At 44.1% G+C, this 25,716-nt stretch overlaps 1 protein-coding gene across 4 annotated transcripts; it reads right to left on the reverse strand.

Moving 5' to 3' along the window:
- On the reverse strand, positions 1–24,982 carry LOC116649203 (Golgi apparatus membrane protein TVP23 homolog B). 4 transcript variants are annotated; one of them, XM_032431770.1, is made up of 7 exons: positions 24,897–24,982; positions 19,454–19,536; positions 18,001–18,145; positions 12,844–12,933; positions 11,248–11,379; positions 5,216–5,344; positions 1–1,105 (listed from the first exon to the last, which is right to left on the reverse strand). In XM_032431770.1, exons 1-7 carry the CDS (start codon positions 24,906–24,908, stop codon positions 1,079–1,081), a joined length of 618 nt encoding a protein of 205 aa, XP_032287661.1. In that variant the 5' UTR covers positions 24,909–24,982; the 3' UTR covers positions 1–1,078. The 4 variants fall into 4 exon arrangements, 3 of the variants coding, with proteins under 3 accessions (XP_032287661.1, XP_032287662.1, XP_032287663.1); XR_004302642.1 differs by lacking the exon at positions 1–1,105 and adding an exon at positions 8,283–8,426 and having other exon boundaries at positions 5,264–5,344; XM_032431771.1 differs by lacking the exon at positions 12,844–12,933.
- Between the last annotated feature and the right edge of the window lie 734 nt (positions 24,983–25,716).

Raw genomic sequence — 25,716 nt, forward strand, 5'->3', positions numbered from 1 at the left:
TCTTTTTAAAATTTTTAACAATGTATAAATACATTCCACAAAATAATCTGCTGGTTAAAAGACACCAACAAAGTTTACAGAACCTGCAACAGAATTTATAGACTCCTACAACCCCTCCTGGATTGTGACATATATTGCTTTAAGAAATACCATTAATACAAAGGCATGATTTACAATATCCCCATTATAGCAAGAAAAAAAAATAGATTCATACAATAAAATGTCTTTTAGGCATTTATTATGCCAAGTATTTAAATGATTATTCTCACTATGACATAAGAATAATACTCTTTTAGTGATAAAAGATAGATTTCATTAGGCCAAGCCCCACTGAAGAGCTTCTAGGAAGTTCTAAAGTAAAATCTGGCTTTCCCTTCCCAAAAATAAATAGAACAGCAGCAATCTCTAAGGAATCCCCTAACCATAAACTGTGAAAATTCCATTTATATTAATTGGGCCTTAAGGACACGAGTTATTACAAATAAAAATAAAATTTACAAACTAGTTAAACCACTGGCCCAAATTTGTTTTTTACCTGCCTGTGAGTAACTAAGACGTTTCATTGCGAAGTATACGTTAAGTTGTAAAATTAGCAATTATCTCTAACTTACACGTGAGCCAAAGTGCTCACTCTTCCCATGGAAGCAAAACTTTCTTCTGACAATAATCTACAGAAATAATATGTACACACCTAGATTTCTGAGACAGACCGAGAACATCCTCCTATATTCTACGGATCCAAATGCAAAGGTCTCCATTACGTACGTACACGAACGCACTTTCAGTAATTTGGGATATACGGACATTACAGGGCTATGTGCATTTATGTATAAGCCAGGAACCAATTTTGACAATGTTCCTGGCCACACCATACTTTCAAGCCCCAAAATGCTAGAAAGAGAATAAAAACTTGGTATGAAAAATAAACTTTCCATTTTTTTAAAGTAAATTTTAAACCGGAAAAACAAACCCAACACCCTTCTTTGCAACATGTACTGAGTTCCAAAAGCCTCAGAGTCAAGAATCTCTTCAGCTGTTCCCCAGTGCAACAGCACACATGAGCTTGCTCTCACTCTCTTCAGGAAGTCTGCTCATCTCCGGTGTTCTGCAAAAGAGAAAGAACTCCTTCATAGTGAGAACTATTCTACTTGACATGCCAGCCTTCAAAGCACTAGGAAAACATCCCATGTCTGTAAGCAGGACCAGCTCTACACTACTACCTCACAGTGCATGGCCCGATTATGTTAAAAACGTTGGCAAGGTGGAGAAGTACATCAAAGGATCCCCCGGGATGTCCAGCAAGCCGGTCCTATGCTAGCTGAATACCGCCAGGTGCCATGCAACTCTACTGCCCGACCCGTGTTATGTCAGGGTCAAGGCTCAATTTCCCTGTATTCAATGTCCCTCCCTGCCTCATAAACGCTAAAAATCCAAAGGGAAAAAACTATTCAACACACACTTGACAATTACCATACAGTAGACCCCTGCAAAGGTCTATCTGGGACTGTGCAAAAGTCCTTCAGGCGGAGAATCGTGTCCCTACAAGATTATTCGTTTTCTGGACTTTTCATCATTTATACAAGAGAAACTGTACAGCAGAATGGAAAGAACAATGAATTTCAAGAGAGAAGAGTGGGTTAGGCCCTAGCTAAGTTCCCCGTATTAGCTGTATATCCTTATGAAGTCACTCAATCTGTCAGGGCTCTAGCCATCTAATGTAGTCCTTGGACCACCAGCATCATAGTCCTGGGACCACCACCCACCTGGGAACTTGCGAGACATGCAAATTGTGAGACCCCGCCAGGTCAGCTCTGGGAGTAGGACTCAGCCATCTTTGTTTTAGCCCTGCAGGGGATTCTTAGGCAGGTTCAAGTTTGAAAATCACTGTCCTGTAAACATTACCTGCCCAACCTACTGCACTAAAAACAAATGTGAGGTATCATACAAAGTACCTAATCAACTCTCCCAAGTGATTTAACTGTTAACTATTCACCTATGAATAGTACTTATTCCACTGAAATCCCTGATTTAAATCTTCATATTGGGGAGCTATAGTAAAATCCTTATGTTCTAAAAAACAAACAAATCTGAGTACTCTAAAACAATCTTTAATGATACAGTCTTATGTTTCTACTTGTTCTTACCATAAATCCTAAAATCATAATATACATTCTCCAAAACTTCATTTAGAGCCACCAGAATTAATCGAAAGCTACTGAACTTAAGGGAGTTTTTTAAAAATATAAGTTGTTATCAATGATAGTTTATTCCTGGTTTTAAAATAATTTCAGGGAGAAACTGCTGGGAAGATGGCAGAGTAGGACGTCCCTGGGCTGACCTCTTGCCGCGTGGCTGCCTAGAGAACACCCACGTCGGTATAAATAACCCAGAAGGCAGCCCGAAAACTGGCAGAACAGACTCTCTGCAGCCCGGCATAGACAAGAGGCCACAGCGAAGCAGATCCACCCCCACCAATCGCTCTTGGCAAGATCCCATCAAAGCTGTGCCACAAGCCTGGCAGTGTGTGCACAGCCCAGACAAGGGCCAGCACCACTCCAAAGTGAGTCCTGCTCCAGGGAGAGGGAAAGATAACCACACACCAGTCTGTGAGCCCAGGAGTGGGCTGGCGGCAGGCAGCTCGTCTGACTGCAGGCCTCACCCACGACAAAAGCTTCTCAGGGGACGACACACGGACAGTGCCTGCAGTTTGGTGCTACTGCATCTCTGGCAAACACCTGGTCTGCCTCAACTCAAGCCCAAGGCAGCCCCAGACCGGCCCACGAACACCACGGGCGCCAGACTCTGCCCACAACAGGCAGAGAGCTATCGCAGGCTGGACTGAAGGCAAACACACCCCCGCCACAAGAGCAGGACACCCCTGGAGCAACACACATAGGGGACACCCTTCAGACACCCCGAAGCACCATTTTCTGCTGAAAACGAGACATTGCACCGTAGGACCTCCTCTTCAGAAAGCCACTACTTTCAAGTGCAGGAAACATAGCTGACTTTCCTAACACAGAGAAACAGACACAGCAATGGACAGATTGAGGAGACAGAGTAGTATGTCCCAAATGAAAGAACAGAACGAAATCAGAGCAGGAGACCTAAGCGAAACAGAGATAAGTAATATGTCTGATAGTGAATTTAAAGTAATGCTCATAAAGATATTCGCTAGAATTGAGAAAGGAGTGCAGGACCTCCATGAGACCCTCCACCAAGAGACAGGAGATGTAAAAAAGAACCAATCAGAGCTACTGGACTCACTAAATGGAAATAAAAATAGACCACCTGGAATAAACCACAAACAAGAGGAAGTAGAAGAACGGATCAGCCACCTGGAGGACAGAGTCATGGAAAGTAATCAAGCTGAGCAGATGAGAGGGGAAAAATATGCAAATAAGAATAGACCCAGGGAACTCAGCAACACTGTCAAGCATAACAGTTGCATGATAGGGATCCCAGAAGGAGAAGAGCAAGAAAAGGGGGCAGAAGATTGTCTGAAGAAATAATAGCTAAAAACTTCCTGAATCTGGGGAAGGAAAGAGAAATCCAGATCCAGGAGGCACAGAGAGCCCCCAACACAACCAACCCAAAGACGTCTGCACCAAGACACAAAGTAAATAAGATGGCCAAAAGTAGTGAGAAAGAGAGAATTTTAAAAAGCAGCAAGAGAAAGGAAAGCAGTTACATACAAGGGAAACCCCATATGGCTATCAGTGGGTTTTTCAGCAGAAACTCCGTGGGCCAGAAGGGAGTGGCATGATCAATTCCAACTGCTAAAAGGAAAAAATCTACAGCCAAGAATACTCTATCCAGCAAGGCTTTCATTTAGAATAGGAGAGATCGAGTTTCCCAGAAAAACAAAAGTTAAAAGCAAAACCAGCCACGTCCCTGTCACACAGGAGGCCATTGGCCTAGAGGTCTAAAATTCACAGTCCAGCTGCCCTCCTGCCCGAGTCAGCACGCACGGCCTGCTACCTGCTCAATGCCAAGTCAACACGCCTTCACCTCAGACTGCCAAGGGCTCAAACTGGCACTCTTCCCCTCAAATTCCAGCCCCTGTGCTCAAGTTTGTGCACAAAAGTGAGCATAATTATAACAGCAGAATGAAGCAACCCAAACAGTGACACTATTTCTGTGGAATATAGAATGGATAAAGGGAGTGTGCTAGGCTGAGAACATCAACAAGCACATCAAAGAACAATACATACAGCATGATTCTGGTTAGTAAAAAAAAAAAAAAAAAAAACCTGGGACAAATGAAACAAGATGAAATCAGAGAGGGAGACAAACCACAAGAGACTCTTAATCATAGGAAAGAAACTGAGGGTTGCTGGAGGGGAGGTGGAGGGGCGGCTGGGGTAACTGGGTGATGGGCATGAAGGAGGGCACGTGATGGAATGAGCACTGGGTGTTGTATGCAACTGATGAATCACTGAACTCTACCTCTGAAACTAATAATACACTATATGTTAATTAAGGGAATTTAAATTTAAAAAAGGAAACCATAAAATAAAATAAAATGAAATAAAATAAATAAAATAAAACAAAATAAAATAAAATAAAAAATTTCAGGGCAGGGTGCCTGGGTGGCTCAGTCGGACTCTTGATTTCGGTTCAAGTCATGATTTCAGAGTCATGACATTGAGCCCCCATCAAGCTCCACATGGAGCTTGCTCAAGATTCTCTCTCACCTTCCCGCTCTGCCCCTCCCCCTCCAAATTTTCTTAAAAAAAATAATAAATAATAAATTTTTTCCAAAAAAATAGTAATAAATCAAGAATAAATAAAATAATTTCAGGGCACTGACAACACATTTCTAGAATGTCCTAAAAGTCAAGAGTAATTAACATAACTTTATCATCATCTCATACTTAAATATGGGCTTTAAAAAACTTATTTTTTAAGTATTTCCTAAAAATCAAACTCTGTAAGAAGTAGAAACGATTGCATTAGTCACTGACCACATCAAAACAAAACATGCAGGGCGCCTGGGTGGCTCAGTTGGTTAAGCGACTGCCTTCGGCTCAGGTCATGATCCTGGAGTCCCGGGATCGAGTCCCGCATCGGGCTCCCTGCTCGGCAGGGAGTCTGCTTCTCCCTCTGACCCTCCTCCCTCTCATGCTCTCTGTCTCTCATTCTCTCTCTCTCAAATAAATAAATAAATAAATAAATAAATAAATAAAAAACAAAACATGCAGAAAACACTTACTTGTTTTAAAAACTGCTTTCCGAGGTAAGATGTAGCCATGTTGGTTAAGTTCTTCCTGCTGCCCACTTTGCACCTGATGTAACCATACAGGTTGGCACCTTGCAGCACCACGCCCATGATAACCACTGCCTGGGAGAGAAAAAATGATTAGTGGTTACTGGCCTAAAACTGAAAGACCTTTTTCCGTGCAACAAACAAAGCAGACTGTCATGAGAAAGAGAAGGAAAAGGAAGCTCGTGGGTGGGGCTTGTGCCAATAAGACTCCTTAACTTGTCAGAACAGACCCATCCCATACCTAATGAGCACAAGGCACTCATCATCCACCCACAAATATTTATTACACACATACGCTATACACCAGTCCCCATGCTAGCCCCTGGGGATGCAGTGGAGGGACCATTTTCTCTCTCTAGTATTTTCCATGGGTCTGCAAATAAAGATATTAAAAAAATGAGATTCAGAAGAGACTCAAATGTTAATTATTCCTTTAAGAATTATGAAAGAAAAGGGGTGCCTGGGTGGCTCAGTCACTTAAGCATCTGCCTTAGGCTCAGGTCATAATCCCAGGGGCCTGGGATGAAGCCCCGCATCGGGCTCCCTGCTCAGCAGAGTCTGCTTCTCCCCCTGCTCATGCTCTCTCTCTCTCAAATAAATAAAATCTTTAAAAAAAAAAAAAAAAAGAATGGTCAAGAGATCAACCTCACTAAACCGAGAGCATGCAGAGGAATCTGCTCTATGCTAATGTGTGTGTGTGTGTGTGTGTGTGTGTGTGTGAGAGAGAGAGAGAGAGAGAGGGAGAGAGAAAGAGAGACAATCGGCTTCTGGGAAAAGAGCCACAAGGGCAAGGCAGCAATCAACAGGTGTTTGCCTCCTGTGAAGAACAGGGTGCAGGGGAAGCACTAGGAGGAAATGCACTCTGGCAGAGTGGCTTCTTCCTTGTGGCCACATCTGGGAACCTACAGGTGATCCCACTAAGAACATTAAAGACTGAAAATAAGAAACTCAAGCCTACTCTTTAAATATAATGGAAGAAAAGTTAATTAGGACAATGTAAGGAGGAGGTCCCATGGTAACTCTAGAACAGCGGTTGGCAGTTTTTCTGTTAAAGGCCAGATAAATATTTTAGGGTTTGCGGGCCATGTGATCTCTGTTGCAAACACTCAACTCTGCCATTCAAGCCCCAAAGCAGCCACAGACAATATGTAAACAAACAGGAAAGGCTGGGTCCCAATAAAAAGTTACAAAAGCAGGTGTTGGGCTAGATTTGGCCCACAGGCCATAGTTTGCCAACCCCTGCTCTAGAATAAACAACTCATCAACCCATCTGTTGTTAAAAGGATTACCCTGGAAATGTTTCTATCCCTAAAAAGCAACACAGCTAAACAGAGTATTTCTCTCCAATCCAGACTTACTCTCCTTAACCCTTAACAAGCTATGCAGCTGATTTTAAGGAAGTTAAAGGGTTTGAATGTTTAATTAAGGAATAGATACAAATTCTTGGTAAAAGTGGAATTATACTTGCTGTTTAAAACTTGTGTTTCACAGAAATAAACACATTAGAATTATACAAGGTTGTTGGTTACCTAAATAAACATAAAACTATATTTTTATTTAAATAAATCTCTTTCAACTTCTCCTGCTTCTCAAACTGGGACACTCCTAACATGCCAGGGACCACCTGAATTCACAGACTGAGCATGGGTCCTGCAACAAATTTTAAAATCTATTTATAAGTTAAAACAAGCAGACATCTGGTTTGATGGTGTAGTGAAACCAGACATCAAGATCTCTCTATCCCTAATATAGAACATATTTTTTAAATATACAGGTTTAAAAGAGGTTTAAAAAAATAGGCTAAAAAAAAAGGCAAATGAGCTGGTACTAGTAAACATTTAAAAAAAAGCGGGGGGGGGGGGTGTTTGCTGGTGGTTGGAGAAAAAGCCAGCTTGGTTTTGCTCTACGCAACTCCTAACTCTCCAAAGACCCTCTAACGGAAATTTCACTGATGATCACCACCCCCAACACCTTGGAGGCAGAAGTCCAAAGGATATAGACAGCCCTGAGAAAAAATGCAGAAAGAGACATGATTCCCAACCGCCGACCACACAACACAGGCAACAATCCCAGCAGCCTGCAATGAGATGCCCCGCTGGTAAGGAGAAGGAGAAGCACAGAAGGACCAGCAATCATCAAGCCCATGTTCTCAGCGGGACAGGGGTAGGAAGAGGTTCCTGGAGAGGCTGAGTGATGGGATCCCAAACCACCTTCCACATAACCCTTCCCAGCTCTGTTTTAGAGAAGTGGAAGCAGTGCTAGGGAAGGACGGGGCTGACTCCCCCAGATGTATGCTAAGGCTCCGGGGCCTCACAAACGATCTAAAGCAGGAGGGTAGCGCCGGCATGAAGCACACGCCTACCCAAGGAGAAAGAACCACACTACCTAAGAGAAGGCAAAGCCCAAGCAAGCTAGTGAGGCAGCCGGAGGCCGGGGTGCGGCCCTTTCCTCACACCTACACCTCAGGCCACGAAAGCCAGGGTTCTCGCTCTAGCCCAGAGCAGAGCCCTGACGTCTCAGACACCACCCGGAGGCAGTCAAGGAGAACTCACCCGCACTAAGCCAGCATGGAGAGGAGGTCTGGACAGAGCTGCTACTGCAAGCATGAGCAAACTGGAAAGGGAAAGAGGGAAAGGCATCCATGCAAAACTATGGAGGAGGAGGGGCAGGGAGAGGAGGAGGAGGAAGATGATGATGATGAAGAAGAAGAAGAAAATGATGAAAAAGAAAAAAATGAAGAAGATGAGGAGGAAGATGACGATGATGGAGGAGGAGAAAATAGTAAGAAAGGAATATAGTATGTAAAAGGTGAAGAATCTATTCTGAAATATAGCCCCCCAAAATAAGAGCATTTCTGGGAACACTTCACCCTATGGAAGAACTTAAAAGAATTCAAAGGAGCGTGAAGGTAACGCAGGGCAAGAGGTGGAGATGAAAATGGGGCTGGCCGAACTAAGGAAGTGCACATGGAAGCTGCTGCCGCCCACCTGCTGGGAGTGACCACTATTCTCACCCCTGTCCTCTCCAGCGTGCTCCACCAGCACAGAGGCTCTACCAGAGCAGTGACCTTGTCTAGCTGGTCACCAACCGCACCTCAGGGCCTGGAACAGCTCTGGCATCTGGAAGAGTCCTAAGGAGACTTGCTGATTGAATAAGCCTGGGAAAAAATGAAAGATGATAGAGGAGAATAAATAAAAAAATGGCCCAACAGAGAGATAACTGGTCCCTCAGAATCAGAGAAGCCCAAAAATAAAACATAAATGAATGTGAACACTTGACAGAAGACAACTGTCCTGATTCAAAGCAAAACCTGCATCTACATATTCGAGGAGCACGTAATTTCCTAAAACATCAATATAGAAAGATAAACACAAGGATACTATGGATTTTTTTAAAACTCAAGAATTAAAAAAAAACAATTTCTTCATTCAGGGAGAGAAATGATACACTCACTTACATGCAGGTTAAGTGAACCTGGCCTCAGATTTCTCTGTACTATTCAATATAAAACAATAATGATGTAATGTCTTCTAAAGCTGCGAGAAAGAACCTGTGACCCACCCTGCCACGTCATTGATCAAGAATGAAGTCAACAGGAGGGCGCCTGGCTGGCTCAGTTGGTAGAACATGCAACTCTTGATCTCGGGGAGGTTAAGTTAGAGCCCCCTTGTTGGGTGTAGAGATTACTTAAAAATGAAAATAATAACAATAAAAAATTTTTTAAATTTTTAAAAAAAGAATGACGTCAACAGGTTCATATTCTTTTTTTTTTTAATTTTTTTTTTTAGGTAGGCTTCAAGCCCAGCATGGAGCCCAACACAGGGCTTGAACTCACAACCCTGAGATCAAGACCTGAACTGAGGTCAAGAGTCAGACGCTCAACCAAATGAGCCACCCAGGCGCCCCCAACAGGCTCATATTCTTAAATATGACAGAGCCAAAGGAAAATAACATCTATAAGTTTTTTGGAAAAAAAAAAAATCACCCAACAATGAAATTTAGCCAACTAGGAGGTAAAAGGAAAAGCTGCAGTTAATAGAACTGAATCAGTGTATTTAAATAGATCAAAGAATGAACACCCAGTAAGAAGCATCACTTCAAAAGGTAATTGTTAAACCTTGACGACAAAACTAATACTGGAGGCAAACAGAGTTTGGGCAAGAGGAAGGGAAGAAACAACAGAAGGGACAGAAGAGTGTTTCTCTCGTTCCCTTTCTAACAGACTCTAGAGATCAAGAAACAGGTTTAAGTACAATTAAAACAACTAAAATAAGCCTATAACCAACAGAAATCCAAAGGCAGAAGCAGGGAGGAGAGGTGGGAAAAAGCATGGGTGTTAACTGTGCCATCCTTCACAGCAGGAAACCAGGACATACTCACTACATTTCCCAATCCATGAAAGAGGGTGTGATACAAACTATAAAAGAGAGACCTACAAGAAAAACTAAAAATACACAATAAACCTCCCAAATCCCAAAAGGAAAAGCATATATGTGCACACACAAAGAAAAAAAGAGCCTATATAGCAAAACAGAGACAAGAAAATATTCAAAATATGGGGGAAAAACATAATTAAAGCCAAAATATACCTGGTATCAAGAAATGTTATGTGAGATAAACTCAACTATGAAAAGAACAAGAATCACGTTTGGGTCAAGTGACAGATCATATTTTCCAAACATGGTAGTAATATCTGTTTCACATGCTTTTCTAGAACTTTCTTATTCCCCCCATCAAGCTACAGAGCTTAATTCCCATTCCCCTGAATGTGGACAGGTGACAAAAGGATGATTTCTGAGCCTAGATTGTTGCCATGGCCTGAGTTGTATCTCCCCAAAATTCTAATGTTGCAATCCTAACCCCAGCACCTCAGAATGTCACTGTATTTGGAGACACGGTTTTTAAAGAGGTAATTAAGGTAAAACGGGGTCACTAGGGTCAACCCTAATCCAGTATGACTGGTGTCCTTGTAAAAAGAGATTAGGACACAGACACGCATAGAGGAAAGACCACATGAAGACACAAGGGAAAGACGGCCATCCACAAGCCAAGGAGAGAGGCCCCAGAAGGAAGAAATCAAACCTGCCAACATCTTGATCTGGGGCTTTTAGCCTCCAGAACTGTGAGAAAATGAAGTTCTGGTGTCTCAGTCCCCCAGAAGGCAGCTGGAGCAAACTCACACAGCTGTAAAAGGCAATTCAGCGTCTGAGCCGAGCCACTCCCAGTCAGAGCTGTGAGCCTCCAAGGAAGCATTCGAACTGCCATGAAGCCGCCATGCTGTGAGGAAGCCCTACATGGCCATGTGGTGAGACCACATGGAAAGGCCATGGGACTTCACAAAGAGGAGATGCCTGAAGCTGCTCCAGCCACTGCCTGACTGCAACCACATGGACCCCAACCCACAACCTCCCGGACCAGGCCCCCCACAGTTCCTACACCAGAGAAACTGTGAGAGATAATAAATTTTTTTATTTTTATTATTTTATTTTATTATTTATTTTATTATTTTATTTATTATTTATATTTTATTTGTAGCTTGATGAGGGAAATAAAAATTTATTTTTAAGCCACTATGTTCTGGGAAGATTTATGATATAAGCAACAGACAACCAGAACAAGTTACCAACTAATATTTTCAGAAATTACCCCTCTGTTAGTTCCAAACTAAGCTAAACATGTTTGGAGTTTACTGAACATCCATCAAGATAATACTGTGATAAACAGATGGTGACCTCTGTACGAGGCGGGTTAAATCAAAATTCTGCTAGGCACTTGGGGAATCGGTGAAACTGGGTGTTTAAGAGGATTCTGCTCCCCAGCTTTTAGAGAAAAGCAGAGTTGGGGAACAGAACTTGGGAAATGTGTAATGGAGCTGCCTATTCAAGACAAGTCCCTAAGGTTAACATAGATGGTTGCTTATGGTGATCACCCGTCAGACATCCTAATGAATTAGTCAGTACATCCTCACTGATACTCACCAACCACTTCACTCTGAAGGAGAAGAGCGCGCTAAAGGCAAATATCACCCACAGCACTGGACAGGCAATAAGTCCTAACCAAAAGATTCTTGATTCAGCCTCGGAAACAGTTTTACTCTCTTGAGCAGATGCCTAAGAAAGAACATGAACTTAATAACCAGTATTGTAGTATTCATCAGTAAAAAGTTTCTCATTTTTCATGAAAAACACCAAAGTCTAAAATCTGAATAAATTAATAAAGATGACCCAAGCCCCAAGTTAGAAGCCATACCCCCCAAAGAACAGTTAGTATATCTACCATTATTTAATTTTAGGAACTGGCTTAAACATGCTTTAACTCAAGAATTTTGTATTATCTGCCCATTCAGGGCAGAACGGACAGTCTGTCATGACCCAAGACATGGGTAAAGGTAAAGGTTGTTTCTGACAGGCTTCTACTCAATTCTTCCTGCTCTTATACTGTTTATTCATAAAGAAGCTTTGAATCACACCGTATGAGCTAAGGATCAAGGAAATCAAGGCTATAGTCATCCCGGAGACTAAAAAGTCAAGTCAGGGCCCAGGAAAACAAATGGAGTCAGGGGATCTGGGACAATGGCCAAAATGTCTTAGCAATACCCAGAAATCTTAAAAGGGTGGTAAGTTGCTTCCATATAGTTTGTATAATATAAGGGAATATGGGCTTATCGCTAAGCCCAATACCGCTTTCTCAGAAGTAGAACTCGTCAAGGCCCTTCCAAGCAGAAGGCAAACAACTTAATTAGTAGTGTTCTGCAAGAATTCTGTCCTCTGCCTCCCACGCTGATTCCACAGGGAAACTGAATGTGTGCTACAGATAAGGAGGCTAACCCAAAACAGATCAGCATCCCCGAGGGCTCCCGAAGGCAGGGGCTTAAAGAACACTGTGCTGGCTGATCCAGATTTTCGGTCTACTTGTAATCCCTCTTTTTCTTTTTCTTTTCCCTACCCACATGTGGAAATGAACCACGGGAGCAAGGACACGGGAGCTGTTGGAAGCAGTTATCTGCTGACAGGGACAGATCCCTGGAGAGACCAGGCACAGCAACACAAAGCTGAGGGTCCTCCGAAGTCCTTTATCAGCAGCCCCTGAGAAGCAGCTTAGCACACGGAACAAACTCGGACCCAAAATCCTTTCTCAGAGGCTTCTCTCCTGTACCTGCCTTACTTCCAGTCTTAACTAGACAGAAAAATGCAGCTTCAGAAGGCCATCTGGTTTAGTGCTGACACGCCAAGTGATCTGGGGTAGTACTTTTAATCCTGAATACTTCACCCATAAATATTCAAATGTAATCTGCACATAATTTATTGAATGACATTTTGGGGAAAGAAAAAAAAGGGCAGGGGCGCCTGGGTGGCTCAGTCGGTTAAGTGTCTGCCTTCAGCTCAGGTCATGGTCTCAGGTCATGGTCCCAGGGTCCTGGGATAGCGCCCCACATCAGGCTCTCTGCTCAGCAGGGAGTCTGCTTCTCCCTCCCCCTCTGCCTGCCGCTCTGCCTGCTTGTCCTCTCTGTCAAATAAATAAATAAAAATCTTAAAAAATAAAAATAAATTAAAAAAAAAAAAAGGGCAGTTTACCTTCCTGGACTCAAACACCCAGTGGCTTTTTCCATCTTCATCTATATGATTCCACCAACGCAGACCAACCATGAGTCTACCTGTGACATTCTGGTAAAGATTAATATAAACGCACGCATTTTAAAAGCATTGTTTAAAGACCTACCATAAGGTCTTATCTTAGTGTAACATACCACAAACCAAAAAAATCTTCAGCTTTACCTCCCGTAATATCCAGTTAACAAAGACCACCACACACCAGGCCTGGACAAAAAAAATAAAGATAATGCAACAGCACGACCAGCAGGGGTAGAGGTGACAGGGTAAGCCTATCAATAAACATCACCCTTCTCTTTTTTCTCATGAATTCCTGTCCTTTCTTCCAATTCCTTAAAGTGTTCCTTTTTTTTTTTTTTTTAAGATTTTATTTATTTATTTGGAGAGAGAGCGAGAGAAAGAGAGCACGAGCAGGGAGGAGGGGCAGAGGCAGAGGGAGAAGCAGACTCCCCACTGAGCAGGGAGCCCAATACGGGACTCAATCCCAGGACCCTGGGATCATGACCTGAGCTGAAGGCAGACGCTTAACCGACTGAGCCACCCAGGCATCCCAGGAACTTATTTTTCAAGTTCTAGAGGCCAGAAGTCCCAGGTCAGGGTGCCAGTATGGTCAGCTTTTGGTGAGGGCCATCTTCTGGGTTCCAGACTGGCAGTTTTTCACTTTATCCTCACATGGCAGAGCAGAGCAGAGAGAGAGGAAGAAAGCTCTCCTCACTCTTAGAAAGGTACCAATCCCATTCAAGAAGGCTTCACGCTATGGATCTGATCTAATCCTGATCAATGCACAAAGGCCTGACCTAATGCCATCATGTGGTGCTGGCAGGGGCAGGGGAGGGGAACGGTTAGAGTTTCAACATATGAATTTGGGGGGGGGAAACAAACATTCAGTCCAGAGAAACCATTTTTAGGGATACACAGTTATAAAACAAACGTAGCTACAGTCAGGATATATAGGAACAAGTAGGTCTCGGTAGCTAAAGAGCACTGGGCTTAGGAACACGGGGCTTGGGGGGGTCGCCCAGGTGGCTTCTCCCTCTCCCCCTATGCTCTGTCTCTCTCTAAAATAAATAAATAAATGAAAGAAAGAAAGAGAGAAGTTCCTATCCTTTATAAGCCACCAGGCTATGGGACTGTTACACCACAGCAGCCCAAACTAAGACAATGCTCATAGGCACCAGCCCTCATTTGGTACCTCAAAGGTACCAAGCCCTTTCCTCTTACTAACGCAACAAATTACTGTGATAGCTCTCTCAAGGTTTATTTACTCAACTGGTATTTATTCAGCACCTACTCTGTGCTGCTAGTAAAATGGTGACTAACAGATACCATCCCTGTCCTCATGGAGCTTCAAGCGTTACGGGGAAGAGAGGCAGTCAAGCAATGCACAAATGGGCTGCCACCAACTACGGTAAGTGTGGTGAGGGAGGAGCGCAGGACGCCTTCAGAAGCTAACAGGGAAATCTGATCTAGTCTGGGAGTCAGAAAATGTCTCCCTGAGGCGTCAACTTTGGGAATGAAATTTAAAGGATAAGCAGGAATCACTAATGCAGAAGATTTTTAGTTAGAGGTGTCCACTAACAGATCCAGGGGTTCTGTGAACTTGGGTGAGGAAAAAAAATTCTCTCTTTATTTTCACTGACTTTGGGCTAAAATTTAAATTATGAATGGAGACAATAAACCACAGTAGAATTAACAGCACCTGTGACTTGGACCAATAAAACCACGGATATTTTTCACACTGTATTACACCTGGTGCAGATACCACAAAACAGTGCTTATGCTCATCACGGCTTTGGAAGTAATTAGATCTGCCTCTGGATCTTGTTATTCAATGCATTCATAAAGAAGCACATAGAACAAAAGCAGAAATTTGACTTTTTAATGTTTTCATTATATTTCAATATAAGTGACTTCCTTTGTAATCTTATGTATTCTCTTTCACGTATTTAAAAGTGCTCCTAGCAGGGGCACCTGGGTGGCTCAGTTGGTTGAGCATCTGCTTTCGGCTCAGGTCATGATCCTGGGGTCCTGGGACAGAGCCCCACGTCAGGCTCCCTGCTCAGTGGGGAGTCTGCTTCTCCCTCTCCCTCTGCTCCTCCTCTCTACTGGGGTGTGCTCTCTCTCAAATAAATAAAATCTTAAAAAAAAAAAAAAAAAAATGTGCCATAGCTTCATGAGACTGTGAAACCAGGCCATGGCACAACCGCTTAGAATATTTTCAAACTCTTTTCCCATTTTCCCATTCTTTACTTTTCTGCTTTGATCATTAGATGATTTTCCAAATTTCTCTCTGGCCTATTGTTTTTAAAGCTTCTGGACCTCTCTCTAATAATAAAAGCCTTCAGTCTACTGTTTTTCCTCCGAGTTCAGCCTTAGACACATTCTGAAAGTTTCAACATAGATGATCATCATCACTAATGCATAAATAACCTGCATTTATAGTCTGTTTCCTGTTTAAGCCAACAGTTTTCAGCAGGTTGGCTTTTACTTGTAATTCGGATTTTGAAAACCATTTTTTTAAATTAATTTTTAGTTTTACTGTACTGGACTAGAAAATAGAGCTGCTCTGAGGAATTTCAGTCTTCTTCACAGTGATACCTGAAATCAACTTTTGTAAATGTTCCACAGGAATGGAACAGGAAAGTAGTCTCCGTACGTACAAAGTCCCACAATACCGCTATTAAGTTGACCTGGTCATTTCATTCAGATCCTTTAAACTTTATTTATTTTTGTTCTTTTGATCTGTTAGACCCCTGTCACAGTAAAGTTTTTCCCACCTTCTCCTAGTGCTTCTAATAGTTTTTCCCTACACGTGGTCTGAAGGAAGGCCGTTCTGTGAATGGTCCTCACTGTGACTCACAAGATGACCTTTTTTGTTCCCTTTTTTGTTCCCTGTCTATTCCTTATCTTACTCTCTATTTTGTCTGGTAATATTACAATGCTAGGTTTCTTTTGTTTCAATTCAGCTGATACTATCTTTGTGTCCTTTTACTTTTTCTAATGCTGCCATTTTAGTTTGATCTTTTGGGTGGGACTTTTGATTTTTGACTCAATCTTCAAATTGTCAGAGTTTAATCAAATTACATTTACTGTTATAACTAATTTGCTACTACTTCCATCACCTTGTACTATGCCTTATGATATTTAAGCTTACTTTGCTTTCCTTCTCTTGCTATGTGAACTATGCTCTAGTTGATCCTATCCTCTCCAACAATGTGGAAGACACACAACTTATTTTAAATTTTACTAACAGGTACTATTAAAATTCTAAAACCATTATTTAACCTTTTTTACACTGTGAGAAAAAGGATAAAACAAAAGCCCCACAGAGGCGATTAACATTTAAAAATTTTTAAATAATTTTATCTTTTATTTGCCTCATTTTTATTAATAGGTTAAAATAAAATAATAATAGAATTAAAAATAAATCTCCTTTTGCTAAGTGCCCTGAGATTTATAATAATTATGATGCATCTCTGTTCTAACAAGTTTCCAAACTGGATCTACTCCTTTTACCAAATCCATTTAATAATTTCCCTATTCTTGCCCTCTTCATTTTGCATCACATCTCAATGGTTTGGATATCTGTAAGTAATTGTGCCACAGATAAAAGAGTGACATTTTTTAAGCCCTTGTTTAGAAAGAAAGAAGGAAGGAAGGAAGGGCGGGAGGGAGGGAGGGCAGAAAGGGAGAGGAGAGGAGGGGAGGAGAGGGGGGGAGGGAGGAAGGAAGGAAGGAAGGAAGAAAGAAAAAGAAAGAAAGAAAGAAAAAAGGAAAGGAAAGGAAAGAAAGGAAAAGTTTATCAGAAAATATACTTTTGGGTCACATTTTTTAAAACCCTAAACACAGAAGTATTTATTTATTCTAAGAATTTGGAAATGACCAGGAAGAACTGACCAAAGGCCGTGTTCTACCTGGCTAAACAGAAATTACATGAACAACAAAAAGAAATATTCCTCAAAACAAAATTGTGACCGGAATACAGTAAACACTGCGGAGCATAGAAGAAATTCAAAGAAATACAAGCCAAAGACAGTACAAAAGAAAAGCCTAAATAAAAGAGACCCTTAGAATCCTCATTCTTAGCGTTCTGTGGCCTGTGGAAGCTGGCCACCACCAAGCCAGCCACTTCTGGTGTCTCTAAGAATCAAGAGGTCTAAAAATGGCAGGGCTGGTGGCTGTGAATAGATCTATAACACATTCCTGGTCTTTGAATCAATACACATCTCTGAAATCCCAAAATTAGCTGTTGGGGGTTTTTTTGTTGTTGTTACTTTTGATTTCTTTTCCCCATTTTACTATGAAACTTCCATACACACAGAAAAGTCAAATTTTATAGTGACCACCCACATACCTACCACCAGAGTCTACGTTTAATATCTTACTATAGTTACTTTAACACATGTCCACCTACCTAGGTACCTGTCTGTCTATCCACCCATCTCTCTATGTATCATTGCATTTGAGTTTAAAACCATTTCTTACTCCCTCCTATCCCTTACAATAGGGTTTCTCAACCTCAGCACTACTGACATTTTGAGCTAGATAATTCTTTGTTGTGGCAGGCTGTCCTGTGCATCTTAGGATGTTTTGCAGCATCCCTGGCCTCTACCCGCTAGATGTCAATAAAACAGCTCCCACAACCCCAGCTGTGACAACCAAAAATGTCTTCAGACATGGACAAACATCCTATGGGGGACAAAACTGGTCCTGATTGAGAACCACCACCCTAGAACACACACAGGAGCCCTTCTGAAGGGTGGGCACCCCTTAAGAATTTGTGCATGATCTATCCTGAGCTCTTATCTAGAAATCATACACAGCACACCTAGAGGTGTGGTATGAATGAGAAGCAGTATACGGGATCTGCGGCTGCTAGTACAATCTGTCTGTTTACTTTTAAAGCTGACGAGGGCTGACATAAGGCACAGACCAATCAGTGGTATAATAACCTACATGTGATCTGAAGATACTAACACAGATGAGGGCTGAGGTAGACAACAAAAAGGTACATTAACACAAATCCAAATTCCTAAGGGTCATTTTTTCCCCCCACAGTTCATACATCATTCAATCTCATCATATTAAACACAATGTTAAAATAAAAACGATCAAACCTACCTTGACTGCCCAAAAGTCACATGACAACAACAAGATAATTGTCACCATACAGGCAATAAAGCTGCTGCTGAACAATTCACAGAGAAGATAGACTACAATTGCACTGACTCGAAAGAATAAATGGAAAAATGATGCCACTGGGTGTCTGAAAACCAAAACATAATAAAAGAAATGCAATTACATTTCACCACAGGTACTGTAGACGGAGATGAACAACGTTTCAGCCATAACATAACCATGCAGAATTTTGTCAAAGCAAAGGTGATGACCTGAGGAAGAAGCAAACCGCCTACCTCTCTTTGTTCGTAACTTCCCACTATTTGACTAAGCCGGGTTCTCATAGAAAATACACTACGGAAACAGGACTTTAACACCTCACTGAATATAAACTTTCACAAAATATATAATGAGAAACTTTGCCAAGCTTGGAGAATTAAGGAAACTATACCCTTGGGATTAAATCCTATTTGCACATAAAAAACTAATTCGGGAGTGCCTGCTGGCTCAGTCGGAAGAGCATGTGACTCTTGATCTGGGAGTCATGAGTTCAAGCCCCATGTTGGGTGCAGAAATTACTTAAAAATAAAAAAAATAAAAATAAAAGAATTCTTGGGCCCTCAGAAATCACTTCAGGCTTAAGGCAAAGTAACTATCAGGTAGGCTTGTTTTTGCTTTTTAACAGCTTTATTGAGACATAATCCACATACCATACGATCATCTATTCAAAGTGTATAAACCAATGATTTTTGGTGTATTCACAGAACTGTGCAATCATCACCGCAATCACTTTTAGCACCTTTTCATTACCCCAAAAAGAAACTCTATACCCACTGGCAGTCCCTCCTCACCCACCCCAACCCCACCCCTCTCCAGCCATACGTCACCACTGATGTACTGCTGTCTCTATAGATCTGCCTATTCTGGACAATTCACACAAATGAAATTATACGGTATGTGGTCTTTTGTGCCTGGCATCTCTCACTAAGTATAATGTTGTCAAAGGTCAGGCAGAATTTGACTGCAGTAAGTCAATTTCTTTAAAGGGAACTAAATTTGGAATCGAAATATGTCTGGCTTGACGTGTTCATGTTATTTTACAGATAAAAGATGTGATTTTGAAATTTGCACAATAAATCAAAACGGAACAGGTCTATAGAAACTAGAGAAATGGTGTATTCTTGGGAAACAGTAGCTAGAAGTAAAAACACCAGTGTTCACAAAATCGGATTCACAGATGTGAAAACTCGGCATTGAGTACAATTCCATATGCCGTTTATTCCCAAAGAAAATCTGAAATGTCCTCTTTGTCTCAGACCAAAGCTCAAACTAGCCATGTCCACTACTCACAAGTGCAGGACCACCGCTTGCTCTTCCCTGAATCCCATCGGCTGGTACCCGCCTACACATAAAACAGCGCTGGGCTCTCACACACTCTTACAACGTGTCCTCTTACCTGATCTTGGATTTTTTTGGTCTGTTAGTTGTCTCCTCTTCCGCATCAAACAGGGAAACATCCTCGGTGTCATCATTACTGTCCTAGCAGGAAAATTGAATATCCATGAAGCAAGACGAAATTCAGTACCCGCATGCCTCCTACACAGAAGGCAGCGCGCTAGTCCAAATGGAAGACAAAAGACACGGTCACGGACATTGGGGAATTGACAACCTAGGGAAAGGGCACTCCGGGATCATCCGGCAACGAGCCATCGCTCCCCCGCTGCTGAGCCCTATGAGAAACCCCAGGGGTGTCAATGGCGCTCCTGCAAACTTCCCACATGAGCTCTCGGCTGCTCTCTCACCAGTCACAGAGAAAGCAGAGACTGTTGGGGGACACACTCGATGCTTTTGGCTCCTTCACGAAATCACCTGCCTGCATCCTTGTTTCCCTGACCCCTTCTCACCATTCGCTTTGTATCCAAGGTGAAAGCAACTGTTGGGCTTGGAACCTCTTCTTTTCCTGCCTCCCCGGGGGCTTCCTCCATCAATTTCCCCCTTTACTTTCACTTTCTTGTATCTTCAGGTCTTTCTATTGGATCTTTCCAATCAGCAAATGAAGTTTTTCAGAGGTCATTTACTGCTTGAAAAAGATGTTTTAAAAACCCTGATCCTGAACCTCCCCTTCTATCTTTTGCTCTCATCCCACGGCATTCCTCCCCTTTCACAGCCTTAGATTTGAAGGGTGGTTCGCACCTCAACTCACTGCTTCAGCCTCGATCACAACAAACCTGCTTTTACACCTGGCCTAGGGCCAGCCACCCACCACTCACCTGCCTTTACCTCATCCCTGCCCGACTCCAGCCCCTCATTACCCACAGAGCCATCCTCCTAACAGGAAGGTCACACCAGGTCGTTCACCTCTGCAAATGTTTTCAATGGCGCTCCTACATGTATAGGATGTAAGTTAACTCCTCCATGTACAGTACAAGACCTGTCATGATCTTCTGACTCTCCCTTCCACTGGTCAGGGCCACACCACCGTTGCCGCGTGTTCTCTGAAAACCCCACGGATTCCCATCTGTCTGCCTTTCCCGTGTGTTCCCCGCCCAGAAAGCTCCTCCCTTCACCATCCCCTACGTAGCTCACCATCAGGCAACACCAGATCTTTCCAATTTCAGCTAAAATACTGAAAGGGCTGAGAGACTCTCCCTGCAATCCCCAGGCTTCCCGTTTCCCATGATCCCACGGCACCAGGACAAATGTCCACTTGCACAACTATCTCAGGCTATCTGCAGGTCTCCAACGACTACCGCCATCTAGGCTCCGGGCCACTGGAGGGCAGGGAGTGTCGCTGCATTGTAGTAGGTCCTAGTGCCCACAGAGCACCTGGCCAGGCGGTACAGTATTTATCTAAGGCACGATCAAACGCACAAAGGAGGCAACTGCAGACTGTGATCAGAGCCAGGAGAAATACAAGTACAAATGGGAGCACAGGGAGGAAGAGAACCGTTTCTACTCGAGGGCTCTGGAGGAGAGCTTCTGTGCTGGGTGCGGACAGAGCAAAGAGGCCTTCTGCTCACTCCGGTCCCTTGACTAGGTAGAGTTTCAAAGGCAGAGAGTGGAAACACACAGGTATACACAGGGAATGGCGAAGGAGTCCAGAGATGCAGAGCGGGAGCTAAAGCTTTAAAAGGAAAGTGGACTCAGAGATCTGAGACCAGTGGTTCTCAACTTTGGCTTACAGGCTGGAATTGCCTGGGGTGCTTTAAAAAAGACAAAAAAAGAAAAAAGAAAGCCCTGATGCCTGGGTCTCCACCCCAAGATTCAGATATAAGTGATCTGGGGTGTGGTCTGAGTATCTACATTTTTTTTGAAGCCCCCCAGATGATAATAATCTGCAGCCAAGACTGAGATCCACTGTATGATGCTATGGACTGAAAAACTGAGACTTCTGCCCTTGATCCCAACAGTCCAACCTATACCCAGCAGCGAGGGTGACCTTTCACACTTAGATCATATCATCCTCCAACTGAAAACCTAGAGGACTTTGACTGAAAAACTGACTCCCTATCAGGACCCATCATAATCATGACCCTGCCCACCTCAAGGTACCTATCTCAGGCTACTTACTCTCCCTCCAGGAACTGTGATGGACTGAATAATGCTTCCTCTCCCTCCTGCCATAGACATCCTGGCTCTAATGCCTGGAATTTGTAAATATGTCCATTTACTTAGCAAAAAGGTTTTTTGCAGATGTGACTGAATTAAGGATCTTGAGAGGGGAAAAGCATCCTATTCAGGTGGGCCCAATGATGTCATTACAATGTCTTTATAGAGGAACACAAGAGGGTCAGAGTCAGAGAAGGCACTGAGACCATGAAGAGCAGAAGTGAGAGAGAGAGAGATTTGAAGATGCTATGCTGCTGACTTTGAAGCTTGAGGAAGACCACCAGCCAAGGAATGCAGGTGGCCTCGAGAAGCTGGAAAAGGCAAGGACAAATCTGATTCTCCCCTAGAGCCTCCAGAAGAAACAGAGTCCAGCCAATACCCTGATGTTAGCCTTTAGGACTCCTTTTGGACTTCTGACCCAGAACTGTGATATGATAAATTTGTATTAAGCCACTAAATTTACACTAATCTGCAGCAACAGGAAACCTATATAGTAACTAAGCCCTTGCCTGACTAGTCTCCTTTTTAGTTCCTTAAACATGCCAAACTTGTGCCCCACTGGGTTCTTTTACATGTTCTATCTAGTTCTACCTAGAACACTCTTTTCTCTTACCCTGTTCTTTGAAAGACTGGTTTATTCTCAGTAAATAAATACTGAGGGCCAGGCACTGTTTTAAGTGCTACAGCCTCACACAAGAAAAAAGACAAATATTATGCACTTTTGGAGTTGCATTTACTAAGATGGGGAAGACTGAGGGCACAACATTAGGGTGAAATCAAGAGTTTGGTTTTAGACATTTAAGCTTAAGATGCTGGTATTAAGGACTATTTTTTAAAAAAATTGAGAAGGGGGACCGTTAGTGTGTTCTGCGCATAGGACTATCACGTTCTAATTTAGGTGTTAAAAGGAAAATTCCGGCTACTGTATGGAAAATCTGGGAGGGAGAGGGAAAGATAAAGGCACAAAGCTGTAAGGCTGGTTTAGGAGGCTAATCCAATAATGGAGCCAAGAAGTAACGGTTTGGTCTAGGGTGGACATATTGGAGGTGGTGAAATACATCGATTCCAAATGCATTTTAAAGTAGAAATGGTTAAGCATCTGCCTTCAGCTCAGGTCATGATCCCAGGGTCCTGGGATCGAGCCCCGCTTCAGGCTCCCTGCTCAGCAGAGAGCCTGCTTCTCCCCCTGCTCATGCGCTCTCTCTCTCTCTCTCAAATAAATAAATAAATAAAATCTTCAAAAAATAAAGCAGAAATGACAGGATTTGCTGATGGGTTGAATGTGGGGGTAAGAGAAAAGGAGTTGAGGAAGATTCCAAAGTTTTTGTCCTGAGCGGCTAAAAATGAAGGCACCAAAGACAGACTCTGAGCACACCAATATCTAAAGGTCAGAAAGACGAAAAGAAATAAGCACTGGGGTTGAAAAGGAAGTGCTAAGGAGTAGGAGCTGAACCAGGGGGTGGTGTCCTGGAAGCCAAGGGAAGAAAGTGTTTCCAGAAGGAGGATCAGATCAACTGTGTCAAATGCTGCTCACAAGTAGGATGGAAACCAGAGACCACTGTTTCTAACGGGTTATCAGTGACCACAATAAGAGCAGTTTCAGGATGGCAGGGGGAAGTGGGAGAAAACCAGACTAGAACGGACACAAGAGAGAACAGAAGGAAAAGACAAGTATAAATAAATCTTAAGGAACAAAGAACGGGGTGAGAGCTGAAAGGGTATATAGAATGAAATTTTTATTTTTTAAGACAAGAAATTAAAGCACGTTTACATGTTAACTTAAACGAGCTGTTTTTTTGTTTTTTGTTTTTTGTTTTAATGCGGGCTCCACCCAGAGCGGAGCCCAACTCAGGACCCTGAGATCAAGACCTGAGCTGAGCTAAGAGTCAGACGCTTAACCAACTGAGCCACCCATGTGCCCCTTAAGCTTTAAAAAAAAAAAAAAAAAAAAAACTGATGCAGAAGAGCAAAGGGAGAATTGCTGGAGCACTGCCTTCCAGCAGACCAGAGGGCAAGGAAACAGTGCACAAGTAGAGGGGATGGCCTAAGGATGGAGCACAGACAGGAAAAGGAAGACAGAGTCTATGGGAGATCATGAGCACAGATGTAGATGGCAGGTGGTGAGAAATTCTCTTCCAATGGCCTCTACTTTCCCCGTGAAATAAGAAGCAGAGAGAGGACAAGGGAAGAAATGTGGAAGGTCTGAGGAAAGAGAAATCTCAGTAGTGGCCCAGGAGGGTGGGAGGGTGAGGAGCCTATGGGAATGCGGTGATGACTGCCTGGCAGCATTAAGAGCCCATCTGAGGTTCACCACACACTTCAAGTGGGAATAGTCAGTATGGTTGTGTGGTTTTCTCCAGCCTCCTCCAGCCTGGGTGCAGGTTCTGAAAGCCGACTCTAACCACCACTGTATCTTCTCCACTCAAGCGACCTCCTCGGAGTGGTCTTCTCTGCCCATCAATTCTAAGCTTGTCCTATATTTCTCACATACTTGCTATGACATCACTTTGTCTTTGCTATCCTCACCTGAAAACATCCTCGGTTATGTAACTTCTTATCTCTCCCCACCCGAACCCATCCACAAGCCCGCATCCCCTAGCACCATAAACCTGTCTGTTTTGTTCACAGCCCTATCCCAGCGCCCAGAACAGTGAGTGCCTGGGCCATAGTAATCCCTCACTAACAAAAAATACCTATATCCTTGAGGAAAAGTGCACTATAAACAGTAAAAAGTTTTTAAAATGACGAGAGATTATTAGTCTTAATCATCTCTGGTCGTAAACCTGCAAACTGTAATTAACTCTAAGGGCACAGACGTGATGACCGAAGTGATAAGCAATCACCATTAGCGTCACTTCGGCAACGGACACTTGAGTGCAAGGCCCTGGCGGTGTCTCCTACTCCCACAGGATCGCGATGCACCCCTCAGAGTCTCCGAACGGCTGGGGAAAGCCAGACCACCCGCCACTTCACACCGAGGGCGTTTCCGCAGCACGGCACCCGAGCCACCCAGCGCCCCGCGTCGGCTGGCACTGCGCTCTGCACACCCCGCAGCTGTCCCTCCGACGGGCAGCCGGCCACGCTCCTCCGCAAGAGGCCTCGGGGCTGCCGGCCGCGCTCCCCGGACAGCCGCCCGCGGCCCTCCGCCCACGCCCCCCACCGACCCGGGCGCGGGCAGCGAGGGGGGCGGCGAGCACAACTGCCCCGGGCCGCCACACTCGCGCCCCTCGGACCCGGCAGGCCCGGCTCCCAGCCACACCCACCCTCACAGCGCGCCCTCAGCCCCTCACCTGCTGCAACATGACGGCCCTGCGCCAGCCCCACTTCCGGGAGCCACGTCAGCGTCGCAGCTGACGCAACCTGATCGCCACAGGAGGGGAGGAGCAAAGCACAAGCCCAGCCCGTTCCCACTTCCGCTTCCGGGTGCTTCGCCGCGGGGAGGAGGAGTAGCTGGAGGGGTGGAGCGAGCGTGTGGGCGGGACGACCTCCGGGCGGAGCGCGAGGAGGGCGGGCGTCCCGTGAGTGGAGCGAGCCTATGGGCGGAGTGTCCGGGGCGGGGCGAACTCGGGGACCGGGCGAGATCAGGGGCGGGGCGACGGCGGCGGGCGTCCCGGGAACCGGGCGAGCTGGGGGCGGAGCGCGAGGGCGGTGGCCGTCCGGGGCGGGGCGAGGGGGCGGGGCGAGCGGAGCGGAGCGGGGCGGGGCGGGGCGGGGCGGGGCGGGCGAGTGCCTGGACTGGGTTCCCCTTAGGGGGCGGGGAAGCGCGGACTGTGCGGGGGTGGGGGCCGGTCCGAGCTGGAACGAAATACTCGCTCGCTGCTTACAACATCCCCGAGGCTCGATCGACTTCAGGGTGAAAGCTTCGTGGTTTGCCACGTAGGGATGTTGTTGCCCGCATGGGTGTCCTGAGAGTAAGGGGCGTGGGGGACGGGCCTTATTTTAACACAGTTGCATTTTGTTTGAATGTTTTACAATATGTGTTCATGTATTATTATATGTGTACCTTAATTGTAGAAGCAACTGAAAAAGATAAACGTGCTCTTGCTAAGAGGTGGAAAGGCATTAAGAAGAAACAAGGCGGAGGACTCTAAACAATGGGGAGTTTTATAG

Source organism: Phoca vitulina, unplaced genomic scaffold (genome assembly GCF_004348235.1).
Source record: "Phoca vitulina isolate PV1807 unplaced genomic scaffold, GSC_HSeal_1.0 scaffold47, whole genome shotgun sequence".
Lineage (NCBI taxonomy): Eukaryota > Metazoa > Chordata > Mammalia > Carnivora > Phocidae > Phoca > Phoca vitulina.